Consider the following 23,446-nt stretch of genomic DNA (forward strand, 5'->3'; position numbering starts at 1 on the left):
GCACTCTGGGAATGGCTGAAGGACTGGTAGTAGAGTTCTAGCTATGGGCTGCTTTTTGGGCAGCCTGGGGGCTGTCTGTGCTTTTAGGATGCCACCAGCAGCCCAGTTGGGTGCCTGAGTGTCCTTTCAAGAGTCAAGTGGGCGGAGGTATTGATACAGCGGTAATTTCATGGTAAGTTCTCAATACAAAACCTCATCTACCTCAATTTTACCGCTGAAAAGGTGTTGGGCCCTTGACACCATGTGTTACCTTCAGGAGACTTTACATAAACATGCCCAGTCAAAATTGTAATTATGTAAGCCAATAAAGAGTTGAGTATTTTTAAAGGGTTTTATTTTCTAGTCAAAAGTTAAACTTTTCTCTAACCCTTTATTCATTAGTAAAATATCAATCAGGTTACAGAATTTGGAAAACAGGAAAATAGCATTAATACAGAACATATTACAGTCTGCATATAAGCATCACATGTAGAAAAGAAAATATGGCGCAAATGTCAGCCAAAACTCTTTGAGTTTCTAAGAAAAATAAGTCTTGCAAGGCTAATCAATAATTAAATAATTTGCAAAAATCTCCCATTAAGAGAAATGAATGCAGAAGACAAATCTTTTCAAAATTAAATAATTAGTCAAAAGTATAAACTTAGAATGTTAACATCTGAACCTATTCTAATCAGCTGCACTCTCTGCTCTGGTGATGCTCAATCGGTCTCTCTCCCTCTCCATCAGACAGGAGCTGCTCCTTTAAAGCGTCCCCTCCTTCACAAGACCTTAAAGGAATGTGGCCTGCCATGCTAAAAATGACATGCAAGGACTTCTCTAAAAAAAAAAAAAATAAGCAAGAAACCTCCGTTCGGATGCAAATTCTCACCCAGACTGCAGCAATCTCCTCCCGCGACGTTTCTCGTACCTAACCCATATGAATGTCTGGTCTAATCTGTTCCTTCTCCTCTCCCCTCCCTCGGACAGAGGCCCCCTGATTTAAAGAGAAGAACCCCCACTTCCCCCTAAGAGGTCATTATTTATACTCTAATTCTTGGCAGACTACACAAAATGTTGCATTTCCAGGAAAGCTTGTACCTGATTGGTGAGTCATGATGGCATGAGGTCTCTCCCTGATCTCATTGCAAAATCCTAACCATACCAGTTTTAACAAAAGAAACGTTAATGATTTAATACATTTATGTTTTGGCAACATTTACTAGGAAAAATGTTTAGCACCTATTTTTCCTTCCTGTCCTATTGCAGGCAGGAAGGATACTTTAACTAACATTGGTACATTGGCACAATAACAAGAATGTACTGTTTAGTGGCCTTTACTCCTGTACTTGAGGCACGCTGGTTTCATTTGCGCATGCTCTCCTTTTAATGCAAGTCACAGCCTTGCTGGATTCACAGGCAGCCATTTTTCTTAAGCCCAAAAACAAAACTAACACAATAGAGCATTAACTTTATGTAAATAAGCTCATTATGTTTTCCCAACCCCATACTAATATCCTTTATAAAAGATTTCCTAGCAAAGCTATTAGTTTAAAGCAGCTTTTCTTATTTGTGCACAACATGCAAAAAAATGTGCAATGTACAACATAGCATTATTATGCATTAGTGTAGATTTTAAAAGCGCACATAGTTAATACATAATCATAGCAACATGCTTTAATGTTCTAGCTAGCGTTTTGTGCAAAAAGCATTTAGCCCCATGTGTAGTGTTTGGTGCATGTGCTAATTAAGACCATTATAAAAAGGTGTTATAAACTGAAATACTTTTTTTCTTTTTTTTTTTTTTAATATGCAGCAAGCCAAAGTCTTTTAAGACCGGGACAGGGGTGTAGATTACAAGGAAGAGAGCTGGGAAAAGAACACATTCTACAGTTATCCTCAAAGCTAAAAAAGCCACTCAAATCACGCTTTTCTCTACGCTGCAAAAATGCATGTTAATTCAGCACAAGCATTTCAGACTTACTAGGCCTCATTTCATGTCTTATGTGCCATGTGTTTTAATTTGCACCAAAATGTGCGTGTCCATTTTAAATGCATTCTGAAGCACAAAAATAAAGCAATGCCTGACTGCAGATGAAATCTACTCCCATCAGTGTCACTGCTTTTCTCTCGCTGGGACGGCCATTAATCTATGCTGATTGAGCGGGGGTAGGGGGCCTGAGCAGAAGTGTTCTCACTTGCATTCATGTGTGGCTCAGCAGTGTGGACTAATCTGTGCAATTTTTTTATCTAAGTGAAGTTAATAAAACATGCCTCCCCACCCCCTTTCTTTTCATAAAACTTCGCTGAAGCAGTGTTTTGCGGAAAGGCAATACACAAATGTGGGCCACTTTTTTTTGGAGTGCCCGGGCCGATTTTCGATCCCAATCCGACCCTGGCAGCGGTGATAAAGCAACACAGATGGGCAAATTAACACGGTCAATGGGGCTAGGAGGGTAAGAAGCAAAATAAAAAACATACCACCTGAATCACAGTGCCAGCAGCTGAAGGAACTTAATATGCCTGAAGCAATCTGTGTTTGTTCTGTGGTGCTCCTGCCAAAAGAAGAGGAAGTGAAGACAGCATGCCTACCCAAGGCTGCAAATGAGTGGCGAAGAACCCCACCAATAGTAAGCAATTGGCAGGCCCCAAGTCCCAAGAGTGAATGTGCTAGGCACATGCATTCAGGCAGGCCAGACCTAAAAAATTTCCGACTCTGACCCTGCGCATGTTGCCTGCTTGGAATGTTTCCAAATGTGTTTCAATACCGCATCCAACTCCCAGAGAAGTGACAGGGTTTAGCTAGCAAGGTACCACATTCATTAATTCAGGTGATCACTCTATTGTTACAGGGATTAGAACCAGCAGTGGTGTGTGATGAATCTCCATATTAAACAACGCACTGCAGGGAAGAGGTGTGGCGCCGCGGCCAGGGCGACTGATGCTGGAATCTGGGGCTCATGGTTCGATTCCTGGCACCGGTGGCAGGTCAGCTCAGCACCATGTGACTCTGGGCAATAGCTTGCTTAATCTTCCAGTGCCGGGATGCCTTCGGGTAGCTGTTCGCGCTTTACAAATACTGGATTTACATTTTATTGCATCCATCATTTTTATGATGTAATTGTTATAAATATTAATAATATAAGCAAAGCCAAATTTAAGTTGAGGCAGAAGCATGGTGGGGGTGTAATTTGGAGCTGCTCCTACCCCCACCTCATCCCTCTCAAAGAATGAATAAGAAAATGTACTGTGCTTTGAGCAGGAAAGAACAGGGGTACAGGGCGCCGGAATGAATTGCTGGAACTTGCCTTGTCGAGAAGGCTCATCAGGGTAGACGGGGACTGACTGCGCATGCGGCGCCGCCTGCAGGTGTAGGGAGTGCTGGCACTGCTAGGTGAGTGTCTGCTTTGTGCTCAGACATGGCCTTGAGGTGCAGCAGCCGGATGAAAAACCTGGACATTACAGGGTCCACTCAATGCCCATCGTCTAAGAGGAACGTTTAAGAATGCAAGCTGAGGGTCAAAGACCAGGGGAGGACGCAAGGAATGCCGAGAAACCTTCAGCGCAGATACAAGATACACAACCCCCGCCCGAGGGCAGCGACTTCTTCCAAGCATCTCGGTGGGCTGAGCGCCTGCTGTGGAGATGAGCAGCAGGGGTGTGCCTTCAATTGGTGCAGCAGGTGTACTGACAACCGGGCCCATCGGCGGCTGATCTTCGCGGCATCTGTTTTCTGAGCCCATGCTGTAGAGATAAGCATGGCTCTGGCGTAGCCAGTTCAGTTGAACTTTTAAGCATCATTTCATTTGTGTGCATGCTGTGTACTACTTGATCAATAATGGAATATTACTCATACGCACGCCATTGCCTGACATACCAGATCACTGTCTTAAGATGGGTATGGGAAGGTGGAGTTAGGGGAGTGACGTACCTATCACAGTACAGGTATGTAGACCTGCAATGACCCATTACTGTCTGAGCACTCTAGGGGTGTGAGCAGAGTGTAACAAGTGATGTAGGGGAGAGTACAATTGCATACCAGGTTGGAGACCCCTCACCCACAGCTGACACCCATGTGAGGTGGCTCGGAGGGGCTTTATTACGCCTCACTCTTGTCCTCCTCACATAAAGCGTCACAGTACAGTGGGATCTGACAGGTGCCATGACTGGGTGACGTGTTTGGTAGCTCCCCCCTTCTACCTATTAGTAACAGGCTGTCATCTCGCCCGCGGGGGCTCGGGCGCTCTTCCATCGGAGATGACAAAGCCTCAGGGGATCAGAGCAAGGAAAAAAATAGTGGACAAACCCAAGAAAAACCCTCATGTTGCCTGAGAAAAATCAGAACAAAAGCTGACCTGGAAACCAGGAAATTGAAACTCACAAGTATGGGAAACTGATAGGAAACTGAAAAAAAGAATGCCTCATGAAAAACACCAACTGAGACCGGACTAAAACCAGGAAGACAAGCGTGCCGCGTGCCTTGCGCGGCGGCAGGAGGGGAGAGAGGAGGGGGCCTGCACGATGCACTTGCGGGAGCGAGCAGCTGGCGCTGTAATAATTGATAACATATGGCGCCAGCCGCTCGCTCCCGCAAGTGAATCGCCACGTGCACCCTTTGCCATTGAAGGCAATGGAACGCTTGCACATTTTTGGGCGAAAAAGGGAACCGATAGCTAAAGATCTCTTCTAAGCAGCATATGTGCGCTGGGTAGGCGAGACCTAAAAAGGGAGTACTTGTGACGAATCTGTTGCAGCTTAACCATCCATTAGACAGAGCATTACAAAGGTAAGCAACTTGTTCTGCTGAGGCCAGCAAATGTAATTTAATCAGTCACACTGAGTGTGACTGATTTGCACTCGAAGGTTGATGTGTCCATGTCAAAGGCCAACGTTCAGCTCAGGCGTGGCATCCCTAATCTTCCTATTCAGCCCTTCTGGATACTGCCACTGTTGTATCGTGTAATGTATCCGTTTCTGCTTTTTTGCATGTTCAACAAAATGATTAAACTAAACTTGTGATCTTGTGCAGTGTGTGGAAATCGTTTGTTACTAGATTTTGAGCTGAAAGTCGATGCTTTACCTCAGCAGTGACGGTGACCCTCTGAGATTTTGACTTTGTATGCATTCTTCATTTTGAGTGTCTTGCACGCCACACACTTAGATAGGAATTCAGTGATAAACCGTGGCCTGGGGGGTTGTTGTGCAAATCTGTATACTTGTACTATAGTATTAAAATGTCTCTTTTACTAACCTAGGAGGCAGTTGAGAAGTATGACGAAATCAATCACAACCTGGAGTTTGCAAAGGAACTTCAGAAAACATTTGCTGCACTGAGCCAAGAGGTGAGACACGTTTGTAAGGAATCACCTACATTTGCGATAACTGTAAACACTGAACTGATGGAGCAGGGATTGCGACAGGCAGATTTGCAGACTATATGGGTCTTTCTGTGAGCATTCCTCAGCGTTATTTGTCAATATTTCAATCCGATCTGCCCCACTATTTGCTCTGTAAATGTGTGCGGTCTCATAACGCATCTGTGTGCATATTTGGAAGGCGGCTACATGCGGAGTCTACGCATGCGTAGGAAGACTGTCATTGGAACTAAGGGTGCAGGACTCTTTATTAATAAAGAACGCAGTAAGCCATGCTTCCTTTGCGTTTCCATGGCAAGTGCCTCGAAACCACGGTGCTTTCGGATTTTGTGTGGCTCTTTCCAAGAACGCTTGGTTTTTAAAACTTTAAACCAAGATTACATTGTTTAATCATTCCAGCATTGAACTTGGTGTTTTTCTTAATTTTGCTACACTGAAGCATTAATCGCAATGCAAATACATTTTGAATTCAGGTGTTTGGCTTTAGTTTGCTTAATTTCTCTAGGGAGCTGTATGAACAGTCAGGTTGCTTATAGCAGGTGCATATAGACATTTTACTTCCTGCCTGAAATGTGCAATACCCCCTCTGTCCGCCATTTCCAGACTTGACTCAAGGTAGGGAGAGCGAGCAGTCCAGGGCTTCTTAGGAGGATAGGCGTCTGGGTAGAGACTGAACTCCGTTAAGAAGTAAAACATGATATTCAGCCAAATTATTTTCTTTATTGAAAGTGAGAAGTACTTCTATTGGATACCAAAATGCAATAGTATACACAATGGGTTCAGTCTGGCTTCTACCACGGGTGCTATTGGAATGTAATAGCATAGAGTGAATTGCAAGAATGGCACATGTGGTACCACGCTATGACGTGTGGATGGGCTTCTTGGTTCTGTAACCTTAGGTCAGTACATTCGTGTCCCACTAATCAAGATCATCTCAGGGGTTCAATATGTGTTGAGATGAAAAATACCCATTCAGTTTAGTGGTGAACATAGTGGTCAACTTCAAGACTAAATGAAGGAGATATTATCAGTCAAGGGGTTACAGGGATGAACCCATTGTTGGAATTTTCTATTGTAACTGGTATTGGCAAACTCACTAGGGCTTACTTTTGGGACTCATTGACTTTGGTGCTGGGTTTATCCATGCTGCACAGTACATCACTAGTATATGCTGTAGACCGCTGTGCTCTCTACCATTCCTATGTGACTCTTAGAGTATATCCATTTGTATCTCCTTGTGTGACTTTACATCTTGTACATTTGCAATTTTTTTCTGTTTGTATCCTTTATCCCTTTCGATGCTGGTGACGAGCTCAGCTCGTCATGATGCACGGTTGAGCTGTGCTGATGACGAGCTGAGCTCGTCATGAATACAGCCTAGGAGCAATTTCCAGCACTGGGGGGGAAAACGCCCAGCAGCCATGTGGTTAAGTAACGCATGTAATCCTAAGTCCTTATGTTTTTCAACTGGTCCTTATGTAAAGCGCTCTGACACCTTCGGGTAAAGCGCTATTTAAAATTGCATAAATAAATAAAAATAGATAAAATCATTGATGGTGTGCTGTATGGCTAAAGAACCAAATAAAGCTTTAGATGTGGATAACTGCGTCATTTTGTAGACCATGGGCCATGCATGCGTGCCCCTGGAAATGGACGCAGGTGTTTTTGTCTTTTTTTAGGTCTGGCATTATCAAGATCTTTTACTAAAATATATGTATTACATACTTAAGAGATTTCAGCCAGCTATTGTCGTCCGATAGTCTGTCATTCACATTTCGTTTCACCCACTACAGCATGGGGCAGTGGATGACTGCATTTTGATCTTTCACAATGAGCACATCTGCACAGAAGGCAGTTACCTTCAGTCCTAGTATTCTTGATTTTACTCTATTACTTTTGTGTTGCCTTTGTGTTTAGAGGCTTTAGAGTATAGCAACACGTTTTAGTAGATCTTCATGTTTTTGATATGAGCTCAGGGCACTTTACATTTCTATCATATCCCATCTTCTCTTAATGCTGTTGTAAATTACTTTTGACGTGCCTTCGTTGATCTGCTTGCTAGTATTTCACAGCATACCAGCAACTGTTCTTTATAAATGTATACTTTTCATATGCAGACAGATAAGTGCATTGATAACTGTACTCTTGTATGCCATGCTTGCATGTCTTTTGATTGAGGACTACAGTTATACATGTGACCCAATGTATTCTGTATGTCCTGCTTGTATGGCTTTCTAGTTTGCTTTCAGTGCTCTTGTTTCATATAGCTAAATTGGGCCTGGGAAGAAACACTGCCATTTTACATGTACACGTTTCTTAAGTTGCCTCCTTTTCTGTATGGTGATGTTTGACGCACATTTACTTACGTGGCAGTGCAGGTTTAGTTTCTCTGAAATCACATTGCTTAGATATCCACTTCGTAAGTACACTATCATGACTTCTTAGTACAGGGTCTGAACACTCATTGTTCAAATGTTTGTTATTAGTCTATAAAACAACATAGCGATCTCCCAGACAGTAAACGAGTCATCCCGGCTACAGCCTAGACACTGAAGCATGGATGATGTTATACACACGCATTTCCGTGCTTGAATTCGAGGAGGATCACCTCACTGCGAGGTTGGAGTCTCATGCCATTTATTCCTGTTTTCCCTCTGCGAGGAGGGATGTCCAACTTGTGAGCAAGACCGAGACCTACGTATCTTGCCTTCAGGTAATGCAAAGTTCGATCATCCTGTAGGGGATTCTTGGCAGAACACCTGAGCTAGGTTAGCGAGCGCATAGTAGTGTACTATACCAAGTACTTACATGCCAACATATATACACCATATTAGCACAATGGTGGAATCCTTCATTCTGTTCACCAATATGTTGCTCATCACTTATCTCCTTCTCTCTATTGATCATTGCAGGGCATATATTTTACACAAGAATCACAATGGTTCAATAAATATTGAAAACACCCTTTTGTGTATTTCTTGTCACTCAGTGAGCCCGAAAAAAAGAGCGAAAAGGTTCTCTATCTGTTACCACGACTCCTTGGGGAGTCTGTTATGTTTTGAGGTTGCCCAGGCCATTTGTTAGTTGCCTAGGGTTAGGGGTACTAATGGTGGCCCTGTGAGCTAGCAGGTCATTAGACCAACATATCCTGAGGAGGTACATATAATTAGTCTGGGACCATCCCAATATTTGTTGTCCAACAAACCGTTTCTACTGAAAAGGTGGAAACCATAGGACACCTGTATTTCGAGCTTATACCCTCTATCTACCTATCATTCTACCTGCTTGTCTGCTCATCACCCCTTTACTCGTCTTTCTCCAACTGGTCTGTTTGACTTGTTAGGCTAACTACCGGACTCTAACTATCTTTGCAACTCTGTTGATCCTTGTCTCCCTATCTAGGCAGCCTTCTCTATTTATTAATATCTTTGCAACCATCTCTAAACAGGCCTTCTGTTTGTGTCAATCTATTTATCTAGCTATGCAACACCATCTGTACAGAGCTCTCAAAAGCCTCTCCATATAGCTAGCTTTTCGACCCTCTATTGGTGAGAGATTTGCAAAATCATTCCAAAAAAGAATTTGCAAAGTCATGAGGTTTGTAGCCAACGCCAGATCTATTTATTGGCTTTTTTTAATGTCTGCTGTTAGCCAATCCCATTTGATGTATAACCTCGTTACAGGGGCTTTCAGCCAGACTTCATCCATTAGTATGATTTTGTGACATTCACTTTTTTCCACCCCCTACAACATGCAATGGGTGGCTCACTTCAGCCACTGACTGACTTCACTGTGTTGTGGCATGCTGCCCTTTCATTAGTTGCACATCCACACACAAAGTAGTTCCCTTCATTGCCAAGAACTACTAGAGTAATGTGTGCTCTTTGAAGAAAAACATTTTGACTTTAGCTATTTTATTTCCTTGAGGGCATGGCAGCTTTGCAACAGTAAGTTTTGCAAAAAACATGACAAAACAAGAATTTGCAAAGAGAAAATGCTGGTGGCTAGCAACAGACCTATTGGCTTTGTCAAGGCTTGTGTTTAGGTGACTTATCCCAGTTGGATCGGTAACTGAAGAAAATAAATGCCTGGTATGGGTGAGGAGGCAAAACAGGGGTGCAGGTGGGGGAAGCCAAAGGCTAGTAGAGGGAAGCAACAGAGTGGATAACACTGGAGAGGCACAGGAACACACGGTGCGAGACAAAGCAACGGGCACGGCCGGTACAGGTAAGAGCGGTGGGGCTTTGGGAGTCGACATGTTGAGATAGGGAAAATAAAAGAAATGCATAAAACCACTTACCTCGTGCAAGGTAAGTGGTTTTATTTTATTTTCCCTATCCCTTCAACTGTAGTTTTTGATTTTTTTCTGCCCTGTCCCACTGCTTTTACCTTTACCAGCTGCGCCTGCAAAGCAGCACAGACAAGAGGGAAGCAACTAAGTGGACGGGAACTACCTGGGCGGGTCAGGTAACCACATGATGAGACCGATACTGAGAACGGGTCGAGTTTGAGTGATCACAGAAGCACATGGCAAGGCAGAGCAACACTTAAGTTGGGGGGCATAAAAGCACATGTGACATAGCTGGAAAACACGCACTCAAGAGTGCTTAACTAAAAGGAAGAGTAGCACCAAAATAACGAGCAGTATAAAGACAGTGAATGCGTCCATGCTCCAGGGGAAGGACAAACATGACCGGGAAGTAAAACCCACACAGGCAATCACAAAAGAAGCAAGTAAATGAGTGACAATTAGGCCAACCAATGGTAAACAACAAGCAGGCTCTAAGCCCCACTGAAAGCTAACAATATCTTGCACGGCAAGACCTAAGAAGAGTTACCAATGGATCCATATCGGGTGAACAGTTGTAGGCTTTCTTTTAATTGTTATTGGCTGGCGCATCAATTTTTTCAAAAGATTACTATATCAGAATGCACTGGATTCTTAAATAAAAGCATACTTTGTGCTCTTGTGACTTGGAGCTGTGGTAATTTAAAAAAACACCGTTGGAAGTCTCCTCAAGGACTTACATGAAATTGTGTGAGAAATAATGTATTTCATGCCCCCAGGAGCCTGTAAAAGTGGTCGGAACCTATGATCTGATAAACACTATAAAGGGTATCGTGCCTTGTATGAAGGATGTTTTTTTAAACTTGGTGGAAAATTCTATCGTCTCAATTTACTAGTAAGGAGTGTGCTGTAATAACCAATTAGGAGGTACATTTAGGGGTTCTAGGCAATGCACACCAGCAGTGGTTGATTTTTCTTTCCATTCTTGCCTGTTATGAAATGTGCTAAGAAGACAAGTATGCTGCTAGCAGATGCCTGTACCTCAAATACTTTAATGAACAGCAACAGCGCACAGTACAGGCACAGTTAATAATTTCCATGTTGGAGTATCTCATTCAGTTCTATTCTTTGCATTTTGTTTAGGGGGAGTAGGTGTGAGCCCTTCTAAAGCAACAGCCACTATTCTTGTCAGGGTGTCACTACAGTAACCTGGCATAAAAAGCTGTCTCAATCGCAAAACCAACCCCTCAGAGCCCTGGTTTAATGAAAGCCTCGGACATCAAAAACAGGAGTGTCTGACTAGAAAGGAAATGGAGGCTGGACTAACGGGAAGAGGACAAAAATCTACAAAGCCTCTATGCAAGCTTACAAATAGCGATTTCTAGCTACCAAAATAGTCTTTAAAAAACTCATCAAAGGAACTATATGCAACAGTTAAGTTTATAAATTCCCAGAAGCCAAACATCCCATGGCTAATTAACTTTTTTGCAATAAACTGGCGCAGTTCTTTCAAGAAAAAGTAAAATCAGTGACTCCTTCCTAGCATCAAATCAGTCCCATACACACAAGTACCCAGACAAATGCGGATCCCTCTTTAGAAATCAAGGTATTGTTGGATACGTCTCAGAGAACACCTTATTGAGGCAGTATCTGAAGACTATTGCTGTGCACATTAAGCTTCCCTCCCAACATTAAGGCTAGCACTCTATCCGGTTTTGCAGTCTTAACTGCAGAACAGACACTAAAAGCTTCTAACACAGGTAAAATCTGGGAACCAATGTCCCCCCTAGAGTAATGCATATGGTACCTGAGGTTATAGCCCCCTATCTCACTGACCTCTTCTATAATTTATTCTGCTTAGGATACTTCACAAGAGAGTGGAACATAGCCTTGGTGCTCCCACTCTTGGAAAAAGAGTGGAACATAGCCTTGGTGCTCCCACTCTTGGAAAAAAAACAATCTAGATGTCCGCGATCACAACTGTAGGCCGATTTCACCACCTGCTATTCCCAGCTAAAGTTGTAGAAAAGGCCATCAGCCAGGAACTGACGAACTTCATAAACTCAAACCAAATTCTGGACCGTTCCCAGTTTAGTTTTAGCAGAGATCACAGCACTGAGCTTGCACTAACCACTGCTACAGAAGAACTCTGACTATAGACCATGGGGGAAATCTTACCTGACCCTATTAGTTTTGGCCGCATTTGATACGGTCAACCACTCTTCTCGTTGACCGCATTGGCTCTGTTGGAATCAAAGACAAAGCTCTGGATTTTCTACAATATTTTCTAACTGACCGAATTCAAACAGTGAGCTTAGGAGAATTTGGATCACCACCTTTTTCCTTGCCTTGTGAGGTGCTTCAGGGGTTTTCTTTGAGCCACACCCATTTCAATCTGTCACCCCACTAGTGGGTTTGATCGCATCTTATGGCTTTGCCTTGGTTGTCCTGCGCCAACGACACTCAGATCAATGTCAGTAGTCGGGAACCCAGATACCACTGCAGTTAAATTTCCCGACTGCATGCTACAGATTGGCAACAGGATGCGAGACAACTGTCTTAAGTTAAACTCTTCAAAAACTGAGGTATTGCTCTTCTACAATAATCCCTCTATCTGGTCTTCAACTTGGTGGCTCCAAGAATTTGGCACTCTAACTATCCCAAGCGCTGAAGCGAAAAACGAGGCGATCACTTTCAATACAAAATTAATTTGAAGGCCAGATAGATCACTTCTTGCTTTTTTATACTGTAACTTCTTAGAAAGGTCCTGCCGTACATCCCATTGACTCTATAAAAAACAGTAGTCGCGGCCCTTATCACCTTCAAATTGGACTATTGTAATGCGTTGTTTACCAATATCCAATAATGCTTTTTGAACAAGATGCAAACACTTCAAAATGCAGCATCAGGACTGCTGCTGGGCATCCTGAAACACAAATCTGCGTCCCAAGCCCTGATTCACTTGCATTGGCTCCCTGTCACCATCTGGATCCAGTTCAAGGCCCCGTGCATAGCCTTCAGGTCATTACACGGCTCGGGCCCAGCCTCTGTAGCATAACTTTTTCAACATTACTTCTAAGCTCCTTTCTTAGTGGAAATCTTGTTGTCCCCAAATTCCAAAAAGCCAAATGGGGAGGGAGAAGTTTCTTAGCCTGCACAGCAAGGTTGTGGAAGCTGCTCTCCCTAGAATTTAAGAGCAAATCAAACCTATTGGAATTCCGGAAAAGTCTAAACTTATTTAACAAGTAGCTCCTATCTTCTTGCTGTCTTCATTCAGTCTCATTGCCTCGGTTTGGTGCCTCGATACCCCTGGGTAATAGTCATGCTTTAGAAATATTTCCATTTTACAAAAGCGGTCTAGCTTAACTTGGAGGCACTGTTGAGTGTTTATGCAGCTCAAAAACAGTAATAAAGTGAAAACACAAGAACATTCCCAAACCAATTTAGAAAGACTAAAATGTATAAACAAAATGGGATATATTACAAATCCAGTTAGTGGAACAGGAGCTAAGCATTTTAAAAGGTTTAAGTAAAAAATAGTAATCAGAATAACCAAATAACCAGTTAACTGATTATTTGGATGCGATAGACGGGGACAAAGTCACAAGTTCATGCTAACCGCAATGGAGTGTGGGCTAGATACAGGGAACAGGTTAATCTCACTGAATGTTAGCTTCTCACAAGTCCAAAACTTAAGAATTTCACAAGAGGAGCTCATCTGATGCAGCAAAGTGTCTGGTACCTGGTTAGGCACCTTGTAGGAATCAGGAACTCACTCCAGCAGGGTTCAGGCAAGTCCAGTTGTTGCAGGTCAGCTGGAAAGTTGCAGGGAGGCCTCTGAGCTTTTGTCCCTGTAGCTAAGCACAGGAGATCAGCCAACTGGCACTAGGAGTCACTCTGGTAGTCTGTTTCAAGGAGTTGTTCCTCTTTCCTTCAAGAAGCAAGGCCAGCCTCAAGCAGCTGGGCAGTGTTCTAAAAAGAAACCAGGAAGGGCAGTTCTGTAGTTTTTCGTAGGGCAAGGAATGTACTGATGAGAGTTCTGAGGTTCCTATTTTTATACCTGGTGCCTTCTTTGAAGTGGAAGAAATGTCTGGAGTTTTCTACCCACAGATGTCTGTCCTGGCACTATTGAAGTGAAAGTGCGGGCGTTGGCAGCTCCTCCCCCTCCCATTTTGTCAAAAGGGGCCATCTTGCAAACACCCAGCCACACTTTGCGACACTGTCTGGGAGGACTGCACAGACCAGTTACACCTAGTCATGTGAACAGGAGCACAGGTTACAGGCACCTAATGGTAGGACAAAAGAATGCCACCTTAAGTGGCATTTTCAGAATTGTGACTTAAAATCCAACTTAAAGAGGGTTTTAAATGACTTTCATTTGAGTATAAACATGGCATTCCTTCCTGCTCTTAATCAAAAGTTAGCACTTATTAAATGTAATGGGTAAACCCATGTTATTCTATGGGGAGTGTTGGCCTCACAGTAGTGAAACAACAAATGTAAGTATTTCACTTCCAGGACATTAAAACTTAAATGTGCTAATCCAAATTTTTAAATACATTGCACCTGGCCCTATGTGTTTCGGGCCTACCCTAGGGGTGACTATGTATTAAAGAAAGGCAAGGCACACAATTATTTTGCAGGTTGAAATGGCTGTTTAAAACTGGGCACAGGCTGCAGTGGCAGGCCTGAGACCTGTATGAAGGCTACTTAAGTGGGTGGCGCAATCAGTGCTGCAGGCCCACTAGTAGCATTTAATTTACAGGCCCTTGGTACATGTGATACTATTTTACTAGGGACTTATACGTAAACTAAATGTGCCAATTGTGTGTAAGCCCATTTTACCATGTTTAAAGTAGGTATCACTTTACACTTTACCACTACTAACCAGTTCTAGAGTTCTAAAAGCTAACACAAACTGGTTAAGAAAGCTAGAGTGGGCGAAGGCTGAAGGTTTGAGCGTGACCCTTCTAAGGACAAATTTAAAAATCAGCTCACATATTTAATTGCCACAGTGTAAGTGAAGACCTGGAACTCCTCATAACCTCCTCCTTCCTCATGGACCTACAAAGGAACCTCAAGACATGGCTCTTCCAGACAAACCAGGCATGCTTCCCCCACCCAACGCCTGGATACCCTTCCAGGTGAACCACCTGCGCTCTACAAACACACAAAACTAGTTCAGAGTGTACAGTTGCTGATGGACTGGCTCTTGTTGGTCTGTAGCAAACAACGTACCGAACACCTTTATAGACAGGATGCTTCCATGGACTCAAGACTTCAACAGCTTTTCCTAGAAGCCTGCCACCTGCACTCTGAATAGTACCTGGGTTGTCAAAAATAAAGACTAGTCTTGGACACCTCGTGCCTCCTTTATCCTGCTTATACTTGAATTTAATCTCTTGCAGGTGTTCTTCTTTTATCACCTTCACTTCAAACTTACCTGGAATCCTGTCTAAACACTGATTCTTTTACGGTGTTGGGAGATTTTAACTTCCACTTGGAAGCGGATAATAACCCGGACACAACAGGACTGATTGACAATTTTGCTTGTTGAGGCCTGATTGTTCACCAACCAATGCATCTAGAAGGCCACACATTAGATGGTATCTTCACAAATAATAATCTAATCGAAGTGAGGAGTTCACGACCACAACTCTGGTATGACCATTATGTAGTTCACTAGTGAATACCTTAGATACCAACCATGATCGAAGAAATAAACCACATACCCTGCGCCCCGGTCAAATCCCATCCTCTGGAGAACAATACATCAACAAGAACGGATCACTGCCTTGAAGGAGAAGCTCCCAATCGGCTTAGATTCCAATGAGTCAACTTTAAACTTCAATAACTGGATTATCCAGGCAGTTAACAGACTGGCACCGGAAGTGACCAAGCAGACTAGGGGAAGGCTAGTATCTTCTCCATGGTATTCAACAGAGCTGAAACATAAAATGAAATGCAGACATAAGGAATGCATTTGGTGCTCCAACTACAGCTCTGTACATAAGAAAGAATACCGCTTAGGCTTAGACTACAAGCTGGCCATAAAACAGACGAAGACAACCTATTTTACCTCTAAAATTCAGGAGGCCACCAGTTCCTCTAAGGAACTTTTTAAAACGGTAACAGCGCTGTCAAGCTGTCCGCGAGATACTGTCTTCATTCCTGACCAAGATTTTTTGTACAAACTGGCTCTCTTTTTCCAGAACAAAGTCCAGTCGGTCTATAATGAACTCCTTAATATTTCAGAAGTGAGTGGGAGGAACCATCCTGTGGGTCAGGATGAAGAGAGACTTCATTGCAGCCTAACTCAGTTCTCCGGCTTAAGCGTTGAGAAAGTGGTTGACCTACTGCTGCAAACCTAATCAGGGTCCCCACTGGATCCTTGTCCCCCATATATCTTATACCTGCCACAGGGGTCTTCCCTTTGTGCTGGAAGATGGCTTTCATCTGACCTATTTTAGAAAACACCTACGCTTGATCCTCTGAAGGCCAAAAGCTATCGCCCGATCTCCTGTCTACCTCTACCCTCCAAAGTTTTGGAGAAAGCGATAAACTCAGAGTTGACGGATTATCTAGATCTATGTAACATACTTGACACTTGACAAGACCCAGCATGGGTTCAGATCTAGGCACTCCACCGAGTCAGCCCTGATTATGGTGACAGAGGAGATCTGTAAGGTGATGGGGGCCCTACCACCATTGTCCTTGATATTGCTTGACCTTACGGCAGCCTTCGATACTGTAAATCATGCAGTATTAGTACGAAGTCTGTGTGCTGTAGACATCAGTGGTAAAGCTCTGGCCCTTCTAACATAGTTTGTCTTCCACGGATCAAATACACTGGGAGGGCCTTCGGTCACAATGGTTTCCTCTCCCAGGTGGTCCCCCAGAACTTGGCCCTGTCCCCGGCCATGTTCAATGTATGTGTCCCCTTTAGCCAAATGGATTAAAAGCCACGGTTTGCTGCTAGTTTCCTACGCTGATAACAGGCAGCTAGTGGTGTCTGTCACTTAAAACCGGGTCCTGACAGCCGAACGGTTTCGCAATTGTATCACTTCACTGATGTCTTGGATGAATACCAATTTCTTAAAACTCCACACTGATTGTTTCTGACCATTCTATAATCTCAGTTTTTTTCAATCTGGAGCCAATCATGGTGGCCCATTAAAGCTGGAACATGCCCAGCTCCTGTGCCCAAGGCTCTGAACCTTGGTTTTCTGATTGACAAAGACTTAACTCTTGTTGCTCAGATAAACCAAGTAGCTTCAGGCTGCTTCTTACATCCTCCATCTTGTACAGATTTTTACCAGGGGCTTCCAGAATTGATCCTATTGGTTTTACGACCATACACTCACATTAACCATAGAATTCTGCTACCAGTCGCCATACATAAAGTACACCAGTGGCACAGAAATGTACATCCATGAACAATTGGATCTTTCGAAAACCATCTCTAAAACTGTTGGGTGCTGACTCCATTCTAATTTCTGCTCCTGTTTCAAATGATCCTGCTCGGGTGACTTATTCTCATTCCATCCTTGATGGAAAAATGCAGAGTCTTATTACTTCAATCCCTAGACTCAAACACTCACGTTGTTAGTGGCTGGTCTTCCCTTACAAACCACCTCCTCAATGAACTGCCAATCAGGAGGGGCCTGAGATCCCTCAATCTTGGATCTCAAAAATCACAAGGAAATGAAGATCTGAGAGGAACCGAGCACTCCGATTAGCAAGAAAGTCCCAGCAATAACTACAAGCAAGCCCAAGTAGCTTTTAGGATCTCGACACGAAAGGAAAAACTGGTTGCCTCGGATCAATTCTGGCTGAAACTAAATCTATGAAAGTAAAAACCCTAATCCAAAGCAATTCTGGTCTCTTGTAAATAGGAGCACAAAAAGCACAAGTGGGTACGGCAGTGCAAATATCAGCGAAGCCGTTTGGAGCGAGTTTTTATCTCTCCACTTCGGGGATATTAATGCAAACGATGCTCAAACCATTTCCTCCAGCCCAGGTCACAAAAGTTTCTCACCCCTGGGAATGGAGAGCCCGAGACAAGCTCTCCCGCAAAAATTCCTTCTGAAATCCATACTAATATAATAGAGAGAGCCCAAACCTTTGAGGCGGGTAATCTCAGGAACCGGAGCACCAATCACAACACCCAATACAGCGTTGGAAAGGGCAGGTGCAGCAGAAGGACATAGGTTATGCAGACGCCCACCATATACATTTAAAAGGTAAAAGAACCGTGTCAGAAAAGTAGTCCCTTGTGGGCGTGTCTGCGTTGTGCTGTGGGCGTGTGCTGGGGGCGTGACAAACGCTGGGGGCGTGTGGTACGGTCTGCCCTTCATGCCATGCCTCAGATCGTGTGCTAATACCCCTGCACCCCATAATCATAACCCACCCTTACTCCTTAAAATACCCTAACACCCTTAATCACTAACCCATCTTAACCCTATAAATATACCCTGTACCCCAAAACCCATCCCTAAACCCTAAAAATACCCCTGTACTCCAAACCCCAAACCTAGCCCTGAACCCTATAAATACCCCTGTACCTCAAAACCCAAACCTACCCCTGAACCCTAAAAATACCCCTGTACCCCAAAACCCAAACCTAGCCCTGAACCCTGAAAATACCACTCTACCCCAAAACCCAAACCTACTCCTGGACCGTAAAATACCCCTGTGCCCCAAAACCCAACCTTAGCCCTGAACCCTTAAAATACCCCTGTACCCCAAAACCTAAATCTACCCCTGAACCCTAAAAATACCCCTGTACCCCAAAACCCAAACCTACCCCTGAACCCTAAATAACCCTGTACCCCAAAACCCACACCTACCCCTGAACCCTAAAATACCCCTGTACCCCAAAACCCAAACCTAGCCCTGAACCCTAAAAATGCCCCTGTACCCCAAATCACCCCTGAACCCTAAAAATACCTCTGTACACCCAAACCTACCCCTGAACCCTAAAAATACCCCTATACCCCAAAACCCAAACCTAGCCCTGAACCCTTAAAATACCCCTGTACCCCAAAACCCAAACCTACCCCTGAACCCTAAACATACCCCTATACCCCAAAACCCAAACCTAGCCCTGAACCCTAAAAATACACCTGTACCCCAAAACCCATACCTATCCCTAAACCCTAAAACTACCCCTGTACCCCATAACCCAAAACTATATCTGAACCCTAAAAATACCCAAACACTCCCAAAACATATACCTCAGTACCCCAAAACAAAACATATACCCCTATACCCATACTTACCTTATCCAAACATTAAAAAAACATGCTTTTACCATTCATGCATTTACAACGAATTTCGTTGTAAATGTATGCGTGGTAAAAGCATATAAAATGTAATACCATGCGTTATAATGGCATTCCGGAGTCATGGTACTTTAGTAATGAAAGTATGCGGAAAGAAAGTTGCAGAATAATGGGTGTTTACCCTTCCCCGGTAAGTACATTGGTGGTACGGCGGCCCACATCTCCAGCAACATACTCATATTTTTTCACCACCCATTTGAAAAATGCACAGGTCTCTCTCATTGATGGCCAGCACCGACATACGCTTTTAGACACACCTCACGCCACAAGTTCTAGAATTGCGAACTTTAGAGCTGGGGAGCTACGTTCGAATCTCTGCATCAGCTCAACATCCTGTGATTCCAGGCAAATCGCTTTGTCTCCCCGTGCCTACCACAAATGAATGTGTTCTTCTGTAATGTAAATTGTGCTCATGCCATGTTGTCGAGTTTGTGCTATATAATATTGCAAGGAAAAATAAAGTAGGGAAACTAGTGTTCACACACTACTGAACGCGCACTCATGAGTGCATCAGCAGTGCACTGTGAATTGGAGCGTTTCACAGGCCTGCCACAGATAAGAAATGCTATCAAAACGAAATCCTACAAAACAATATACTACTGGCCGGCAGCAATTCATACCCGGACAACGTCGGCACGGGCTGCTAGTCTGTTGTATAAAGATCCAGCGAAAACAAACGATATACAGCTAGAGCCCATGTTGCCTCCGGATGTTTTAGGAAACAAGTTCTCACGGCTCACAACTAAAGCCAGAGCTGATTGAGCCCCAGCCCCGAACCACCTTCCCCAGGCCCGAACCACCTTCCCCAGGCTATGTTCAAATCAGTCATCACCCTATGGTCTGAATACCCGACTTTATTTCTTTACTGCAGTCTACACAGAACGGTACCAGAGTCTTGGCGAGAAGCAATCATTCACCCAGTTTACAAAAGTGGGAAGAGAAAAGAGCCAAAAAAAATATACAATGGTCTCACTTCTCGAGGTGGAATCTAAGTACTATGCAAACATCCTTTTGGAGAAGCTACAGCACTGGGCCGAAACCATGCGTCCCCCTTTTAAACAGACGGGTTTCGGGACTAACACCAGTACTACAACTAATTTGTTAACGCGAACACTCCTGATGGCGAAAGCAACAGCCCAAAAGATCCAGCTGCACTGCTGCTTTGCAGACTTTAAAGCGGCCGTCGACCGTGTGCCCAGGGACCTGCTATGGCAGAAACTAAAATCATGGGGCATATCCCAGCTGCTTCTTGAGCAATAATCCAACTCCATACAAAAACATGGATAAGAATTAAGCTGTTTGAGGGCTCTCATGTCTCTAGAAGGTCCATACTGAAACTGGCGTCAAACAAGGTTGTGTATTGGCTCCAATTCTTTTTAATTTGTTTATATCCGACCTTTCCCCAGTACTAGACCACGTAAACTGCCATCCCCCTCAATTAGATCGGCCCTGTATCACCAACCTGCTGTATGCAGATGACTTGGTGCTGTTAAGCCACACAAAAGTGGGTCTCCAGAGGTTATTGAATGAACTACTACCTTACAACAAGAAATTGCTTTGAACTGAACCTTACACAAAACAATATCTTTCGGGAAGCAAAAAAAGTCAACAAAGGTGGCACTTCAACGACACAAAGCTTGAATCAACTCCCAGTTATAATTACTTGGGCATCTTTTTCGAACCAAGAGGTACTTTTACCAAGCATATAAAGAAACACTGAAAACTAAAGCCTGGTTGTTAGAAGCGGCAGCATCAAAATTGGCAAAGCAGTTATTAGGCCCCAGCCTAATTCCCATGCTGCAAGTGATGAAGGCTAAGGTAATCAATTCCTTGACGTATGGGCACGAGATCACTAAGGGCACAACCAACGTTTTAATTAATAAACTAAAAACCCAAAATTTTAAAAGAGCTTTTCGGTTACCAAGTTCTGCCTCACCAGCCCAAGTGAGACTCTAACTGGGACTACAAGACCACCTTGGAGTGGAGGCAGGTGCATTTATCAAACTAAGTCATAGACTGTGCCGCGCCTGGGAGGCCTCCTTGGAGGCCCGAATATGGCAAGAAATACAGAAAAACCATACCGGCCATAAGCATCGGCAATGCCTAGACCGCAGTTTACAGTTACTAGAAGTACAATCTCAGAATTATACCCCTCCTTCCCGGGGTTAAAGACTGCTATTAAAAAAAGTCAGACTGTGCTCCTTTCACTCGGACAGGGCTACATTGTCAATGAGGAAACACGCTTGGGCAGTAATCTCCAATTTCAAAGTGGGTGCTCAGCGGGATGACCTAGTTTGGTGTCTGAGGGAGGGAATATTGAAGGTTAAGACCCATTACATGCTGTCCAACTGCCCACGGAGGAAAATTGCCTGATTGAACTGAAGGAGGCTAATGCATTGGAGATCTCTCCAGTCTTAGATGTACTTTCTCCACCTGGTATGGCAACGGAGGAAGGTTAATCTTTGGCTGAAATATTGAGCAGGGCAGCTATGGTGTTGGATTGCCAATTTCCCTCGGTGGAATTGTCCATGGATCCTGTGGTGAATATTCATCAAGGCGAAACAGGAGTGGAGCCTGTGCTCCCTTTTAATGAGTCTGTTTGACCTACTTTTTAGGAGCTTGGGCAAAACCCCTGACAGGAGCTCCAGTTGACCGAGCTGTGAGCTATAGGCATCGACCCACTCTTGGGGACCCTCTTTGTCTTCTGCGACATCCCACTACAAAAGTGCTGGTGGTTCAAGATGCTACATCTTCTTAGAATCCTAATGCCCTTCCTTTGGTACCATCAGGTAAATAATCCAGATGGTTAGAAGGTTGTAGGAGAAATATATTTTCTTCTATAAGTTCGGCTTTGTGGTCTCTAAAAACTACATGTTATGTGCATGATTTTGCATGCTTTATGGGACTCTGTGGTTCAAGGGCTAGATTCTAAGCCAGGAATAAGTTATTAGGTGGTACAAGTTGGCAGATTTGCCTTCAAATGTAGGATGGACACCACTGACTCTGTAAGTAGCTCTGTGCAGGTATACATTGCTGTGTCAGTCTGGGGTTTCAAAACCTATGCAGTGGAATCTCAGTCATGCTGTTTGATGGTGTCCATTTATTTGGTGAACAGACTGATTCAGACTTAAGGTGTTTCAGTGCTGGCCTATCTGATAAGTCCACTGGAGCGGTTTTGTAAGCATGAGTTTGGTGTTCAAGCTGTTGTGGAGAAGTCTGTACAAGACTGAGTTATGAAATGGAAAGTGTTTGCTTAATGCAAAGGTTTATTGATACCTAGTGTTTTTACTCCTGGACACACAGGAATTGCAGAAGTTGTGTTCCACCCTAAGTGGTTTTCTTGGTTATTCTGCTAGCTACGGAATTAGGGACTGACAATTTTTCAGTGTCTAATTTGTGCTATGTTTATCTGAGCCCTGTTATACAGAGCTCACATTTTGCTTTACTTTCGGAGAAAAGTTGAGACTCAAGAGTATAACCATAATGGTATCTACTATACTCTGTGGTGTATTGTTTGTGTGCAGACGTGAGTATTTTTGAATATGCATTTATTTTTTTATATAGAATATATGAATTGGTTACTCAGCTTATGCATTTTGTCGTTGAGTTCTCTGTGGTACTTTTTTAATTTGTACCTCATTGGAGCCTTAGGGTAAATGATTTGCCCTTTAACGAAAGGCTTAGGTGTAAAGACCTCTTAATAGGCATGTTAAGTGTCTGTTATTGTAGGGTATGGCACTAGAGTACTTATCCCAAAATTCCTTCTAACAATTTCACAGAAGGTATCTGGTAGTCTGTTATTGTTGATGTGGATTTGGCTTTTGTCTAGTACTTGGCTTACGAGATGGATGAAGTTCTCTACAACTGCTGACGTAGAACATTATTTGGTAAATGCTTGTATTGTGAACCTTTGTCGTTATTCTACTATTCAGGTTCGGTACTATGGCCAGGGATATTTCCTGGTATTCTGTCATGCTGTTAGATCTCAAAACAAAACCACTGGGTGTGGTCTCCCAACAGTAAGGCCAAGCCACTGACCTATTAATAAACAAAACTGCCAATACTGTTTATCCTTATGTCCTATTATTTTTCGCAGCACAATGGAATCAAACCAGAATGGGTTCTGAGACTAATTGTTCAGTCTGATTGAATCATTATTTAGTTTTATTCACTTTGAATGCATATGTCAATTATTTATACACTTAATACAAAATTTTACATCCCTGCAATCAAAAACATTCTATACAATCCATAATTAAAAGTAAAATTCAAATACAATACAAAGCATACATTGATTCTCAACCAATCCAAACATTCAACATTCACCCAGTCCCTTTCATACTCAAAGGACAATTAATACTCATTGAAAAAAATTATCAACCATTTACATGAAACAATCGTTGCACCATAAACAATAGTTTTTTATGTTTGTAATATTTAAACAAAAAATTGCCAATATCTGA

The 23,446-nt window shown here is 43.3% G+C and overlaps 1 protein-coding gene across 1 annotated transcript in view; it reads left to right on the forward strand.

Moving 5' to 3' along the window:
* CAPRIN2 (caprin family member 2) overlaps positions 1–23,446 on the forward strand; it is a 682,604-nt gene that overhangs the window by 29,430 nt on the left and 629,728 nt on the right. Inside the window, exon 4 of the mRNA XM_086952790.1 lies at positions 5,232–5,318. Within this exon, the coding sequence (XP_086808916.1) occupies positions 5,232–5,318 (87 nt within the window). The remainder of the gene's footprint in view (positions 1–5,231; positions 5,319–23,446) is intronic.

This window comes from Lissotriton vulgaris, chromosome 1_2 (assembly GCF_964263255.1).
Source record: "Lissotriton vulgaris chromosome 1_2, aLisVul1.2, whole genome shotgun sequence".
NCBI classification, from domain to species: Eukaryota; Metazoa; Chordata; class Amphibia; order Caudata; family Salamandridae; genus Lissotriton; species Lissotriton vulgaris.